The following is a 5,513-nucleotide window of genomic DNA, read 5'->3' on the forward strand; positions in this document are numbered from 1 at the left end:
GGGGTTGGGGGGGGGGGGACACCTGCCCCTGTGTGAAAGAGGATCAACTCCCTTGTTAAATCACAAATTAACTGTTGCTTATAACATATTTTGGAAAGCTGACTTCATTTTCACTCACCGCATCCTAGCCTAATTACCTCCGGATCGGTTCAATCTAGAAATCACTTCTGTATAGAACCTGTCTGGTCAAATGAAGTCAGCCAAAAGTTGCAACAAAAGAGCACTATGCAAAGAAATTCAAGAACAGATGAGATATGAAGTAATTGACATCTTTGGAAAGGATTAAATATCCAGCAACAAGAACCATGCTCCACTCATGTTCATGAAGCAAGCAAGACCAGTGGGCTTCCATACCTGCTGGTAGTTGTTGATGCGCCATCGGATGCTCTCCAGCTTGGTGTCACAGATGTGCCTGAACTCATACTGGGGCATCGTGACCACTTTGTCACTCCGCGAGATGAGCTGGCTGCAATTGCTAACAAACAGCCTGTCATCGCGACAGAATGCCTCAAGGATCTGTGTGCATAGATAGCAGAGAAGTTAAGGAAATATACCCGCTAATTTGTGACACATGTTGATATAACATATTCATGGAAATTAGGAGTAAAGCCAAAATACTATTTTAGCAAGGTTTAACCTGGTAACTACCTTAGCAGTGAGACTAAAGCAGCCTTTGGGTTGCTTTATCTTCTCCAGGACATGGCTCTTGATCCCAGCAGTGCTGACATATTCATAAAGCACCCCATGCTCCAGGTGGACATTATCCACAGTCAAATTGACCAGCGGTGTGTCATCTGAGATGGAAAGGCTTCCCAGGCTATAATCTGTGAGCGATAGAATAAGAAATGAGAAAGAAAATCATGAATAACTACTTTGTGCCCTTTAGCCAAACATCAGACTGTGGAACATATGGTCATCCATCCATCCATTTTCAAATCTGCTGATGCTCACGAGGGTCGCGGGCGTGCTGGAGCCTATCCCAGCCGTCTTCGGGCAGTAGGCGGGGCACACCCTGAACTGGTTCTGATTGCCTGCCAATCGCAGGGCACACAGAGACGAACAACCAGCACGCTCTGGGGACAATTTAGAGTGTTCCATTAACCTGCCATTTATGTTTTTTGGAATGTGGGACGGAATCGAAGTATCCGGCGAAAACCCACACAGACGCGGGGGGAGGATGCAAACTCCACAGAGGAAGGCCGGGGCAGGACTCGAACCCTGCACATCTGCACTATGAGGCTAACCAGTCGACCACCGTTAGGTTGAGTTGAGTTGAGACTCAAAGGTATACTTAATGTGACTGTGATACCGTGCTGCAGGAAAATGATACAGATTAAGAATGAACTGCTGAACTGGCTTTTTTTACCAGCCTGGTGTCACAGACTCAATACAGACATCATTAGCCATTGGCCATCAAGATGGAAAAATTATGTAAGAAGCAATAACGGAATGTTATGGTTGCATTATTACTCAATCTTGAATCAGACAGAAACCAGCTATAGTTTATCGGTCAGAATGAAATGGTTGAGCCACAAAGGATTCACAAAACAGTGCAAAATATGTGGAGAAAAAAAGAAAAAAAAAGTGCAAATAATCGGTCACCTGTTCCGTTGGTGCCATTCTCCTCACTGTGGTCAGAGCCGTTTTCTACAGGGTAAGGCCTGAACGGGCTCTCTTCCTTTTCAGCTGAAGCTTGCGGGCCTTGAAGCTCTTCCACATCCTCAAAAGCACGGTACACCCACTGGCACTGAGGATGCAGAAAAGTAGAGCTGAATATTAATCGGTACATCCATGAATAGAATATTTAAGAATGAATTGATAAGCGATTGTTAATTTTTCATGATTAACGATCAAGTGTGCCCACTGTGCAACTTTCCTTAATCTACATTCAGAATTCCAAAAGTTAACATATGTGTATATGCTTTTAATCAAGAGAAATAAGAAACTCCGCCGAGGGTGCAGTCCATGCTCTACCCAAAACCCGGCAGGGCAATCAACCACATGAACAACAACATCCTGATATCAAATGAAGCTGCAACGATTTGGTGAAACAAAACCAAAGAGGATTCACACTTTGGCTGAGCCTGCTCATTGGGTGTGAGCGAAAAGGATTTGGAAAGAGAATAGTAGGCGGGGGATGACTGAAAGAGAACAAAACACTGCAGTGCCCTTAATACAATGAGGAGACGTCCCACTCTGTCTGAAGCCCTGTGAAAAAGTGCCTGGCACCAACCGACTTCCTGTGACCCAGACGTGAGCGTTGCAGGTTGGATGCTTCCCCCGAGTAGAATTAAAAATGAACTTCTGAACCCAAACATGACTTCGGGAAATAAAAATTCAACCGAAACATTCTTGGCAGCAGTGATTGGCAATCCTGCAGAAAGATACAAGCTTGTTATTTTGAAATATTTGTTTTGCGCACAGTCTTGTCGACGTGTTGGACTTTTGGAGCGTAAATAATGTTAATGCTCATGTCTTGTGTACCTACCAAGACATGAGTTGTGTATGCCACAAAGTGGAATAATGATGTCATCATACTTGTGGTCTTAGATTATATATGAAATAATAATATCTCCATGTTTGGTTCCTACTGGCGCGTGTCTTCTCACCACATGGGGAAACTCGAGGTTTGTCTGTTGTGCGCTGAAGTGCTCCAGAACCTCTTGGTAGTCGCTGCGGTTGACGTTGTTGCCGTTGCCCTTCAGGATGACCTGCCCGGGTTGAAGCCCCGCCCCTGCCGCCTCCCAGCCTGCGTAGAGTGTCAACGAGAAGGGTCAAAGGGGAGATCGGTTGAGTTAAAAAAAAAAAAAAGCATGCACGTGTAATCTGAAACTGCTGGATGAACACAGAAATCAAACTAAAAACATGTGGCAATTGTTGAGGGATAAACTTAAGTTAGAGAGGAACCCCAGAATCCTACAAAGAAAAAACAAACAAAAAAAAAAACCCAACAACAAAAACTTTGGAGTACCACTGTAATGTATGATGTCATTAAAAGGTCATCAAATTTTGCAAAACCTCAACTCAGTAAGCAGGATTAACTCTGGGACACTTTATATTTTGTAGGACCTGAGTGCACCCCCAAGACTTCAGTTTGCGGAAATTTTTCTCCCCCCCCAAATTCTTATCAACTCACACCTCAAGAAAGGGTGTGAAGAGAAGCAGAATATGACAAGAAAAGTTACACAGAGAAAGCAAACTTCATTAAAAACAGTAACTCCTGCGTCACCATATACTGTTTGGTGTCATTTGTTCACCAGATGAAGATCAAGTTTCGACTCATACCCGAATGTGAGACAATGACTGTCAATTAATGTGCATTTGTGATACATCTCATTACTTCTCATCATTAAGTGTTGCGATTTTTTTTCTATTTTACCAGCATCAGTACAATCAAAAGTTTTACACTGGTAATGAATATTTCCATTATTTTGTAGGGGTTTCAAAAATCTGAACAAATTGAGATGGAACCTTAAAGCTTCCACTGCATGTCATTTTTTTTTTTTTTCGGTGAAACTCATTTTAGACGTTTTCAGAACATAACCTTTCAGTTTTTTTGTTGTTGTTGTTGTCGTTGTTTTTGTTTTGGGTCCAGCAAGAAAACAGACGTCCATTTTCCCCAGAACATGCTGTTCTAAGCCACTAATGGCTTCACAGAATAGATGCCCAATCAACACCTCCATTATCTGTATCCCTCCCATTCTAAAAATATCCCTTGCATCATTTCCTCCCTTGAGCGCCAGCAGTTACCTAACTACAACTCCACTGGACCCATATTGGACAGCACAGAGGGAAACTAAATTAGGTGATACATGTTCGATTGCATTTCCTCCAACAGCTTTGGTTAGGATTAGGGCGATGTAATTGTGCATAAAACCGGTATAATTAGAAGCGTCTGGGAAGTAGAGTTTGATCTTTTTAAGGATTTGAAACTTGGCCAAATGCAGTGTGGGTGACAGGTGGTCATAAAAACCCAATAAAGGCTCACTAAGGGCAGAATGGAACAGGTGGCTAAAGGCTCGGGTTGCTTCATCCTTGCCTTGATTTCAGACGCGTTATTTGTCTTTTTGACACCATAAACACTTTCAAAGCATTCAGCAGCGCTGATGGTGTCATTGGAGGGATAAGTTTGCTGAAATATGTGCACGGATCCCCAAACATTGGGGTCCGGCCTGCAAAATATAGGAGGCCTATAACTGAGTTTGGGAAACGTAAATTCAATTACACTTCAGCAGCTGCGCACTTGTCATTAGCAAAACTACTTTTGCCAGTGAACTTACAAGCTGAAACAAAACCAGGTGGACATTTTGTTTGAGATGTTATTGCTGCATAGACACATATCTATCTATTTATCTATCTACACACATAGACACATTCGGTAGAGGTCCCTCTTAGCCAATGGGATGCCAGGATGATGCTCGGTAATAGCCAATGGCAGAGCAGCTATAAGTATGTTGCGTTCAGGAAACTCGGAGCTGCGACTAGCAGCCCAGACTGTATTTTTTACCTTTCGTATCTTTAAGTTTCTTTCCTAACAAGAGGCAATATTTTCCTGTTGAGGCGTTTCGTAACTTGAAACTTGAAAATTTTGTATGAAGAGACGTCTGTAAGTAGAGGTACCACTGTACAATCGTTACAAAGGAAGTAATGTCATTTCAAGTATTCCAACAGGCACTGTAAAGGGGTTCAAAATCTGGCAACTGTGGACACAGCGATCTTTTATTGTGCACTCTTTGGTGCCGACGTCAATGAGAAATGTGCAGCCTGGGTGGAGGTCTGCGATCGGGTATTCAGACTGACTCCACAGGGGAATTCATTTAACGATTGTGTACAGCAAGTCAATGAAATCGGTCACTCACCTTTCCTGACAGCGGAGACATGAGGGGGTGCCGAGCCGCATAGTCGAAAGGAAAGGCTGTCTGGGTTGTCAGGGACCTTCACAATCCTGAAAGTGACATAAACCATCAGACCAAAGCACGACCCATGCTTGTGCGCACGTTTATGCGTGCGTTCACTTACTCCTTGGCTTTGGTGGCCACGAGCAGCCGTAAGGAGCGTCGTATGCAGAAGGCCTGGTTGATCATGGCTTCCACCTCAGCGAAAGGCCTGAGGAACAACAGGTCCTCGTTGATGGTGTGGATCTTCCTGCCCACCTGCAGACCTGCCATCTGGACGGACAGATGGACATGGATGATCTTTTTAATAATAGGTTACACCGTCCCACCAGGCCTGTGGTCTGATAGTACGAGTGTCACGAGAGCACTGCATTGAGTTCACGTATTACCGGTGTGAGTGTGAACAGGTTCAATGCACTGTCAAATTTTGACGCCAAGATTAAACCATTCAATGCATCCAGGGAGTTTTTATTCAACCTTCCATTAGTTGCTCTGAAAATTATTCTTGCCATACAATGTATCTTTTTGTCCTCCATTTATGCCAGTGCTGTATACTGACAGACAGTGAAATGCCCTTTCACCTGACGGCACAAGGTAGTTTTGTTTTGTTTCCCCCCC

At 43.7% G+C, this 5,513-nt stretch overlaps 1 protein-coding gene across 2 annotated transcripts in view; it reads right to left on the reverse strand.

Moving 5' to 3' along the window:
* Positions 1-5,513, reverse strand: part of prex1 (phosphatidylinositol-3,4,5-trisphosphate-dependent Rac exchange factor 1) — an 87,315-nt gene that overhangs the window by 17,353 nt on the left and 64,449 nt on the right. For both annotated transcript variants that reach the window (XM_019863048.1, XM_019863049.1), the window contains exons 19-24: positions 5,020-5,168; positions 4,860-4,945; positions 2,610-2,749; positions 1,603-1,747; positions 649-824; positions 355-516 (exon numbers count right to left, since the gene is read on the reverse strand). In XM_019863048.1, coding sequence (XP_019718607.1) covers positions 355-516; positions 649-824; positions 1,603-1,747; positions 2,610-2,749; positions 4,860-4,945; positions 5,020-5,168 — 858 coding nt within the window. The remainder of the gene's footprint in view (positions 1-354; positions 517-648; positions 825-1,602; positions 1,748-2,609; positions 2,750-4,859; positions 4,946-5,019; positions 5,169-5,513) is intronic.

The sequence above is a fragment of the Hippocampus comes genome, unplaced genomic scaffold (assembly GCF_001891065.2).
Source record: "Hippocampus comes isolate QL1 unplaced genomic scaffold, H_comes_QL1_v1.1 scaffold1, whole genome shotgun sequence".
Lineage (NCBI taxonomy): Eukaryota > Metazoa > Chordata > Actinopteri > Syngnathiformes > Syngnathidae > Hippocampus > Hippocampus comes.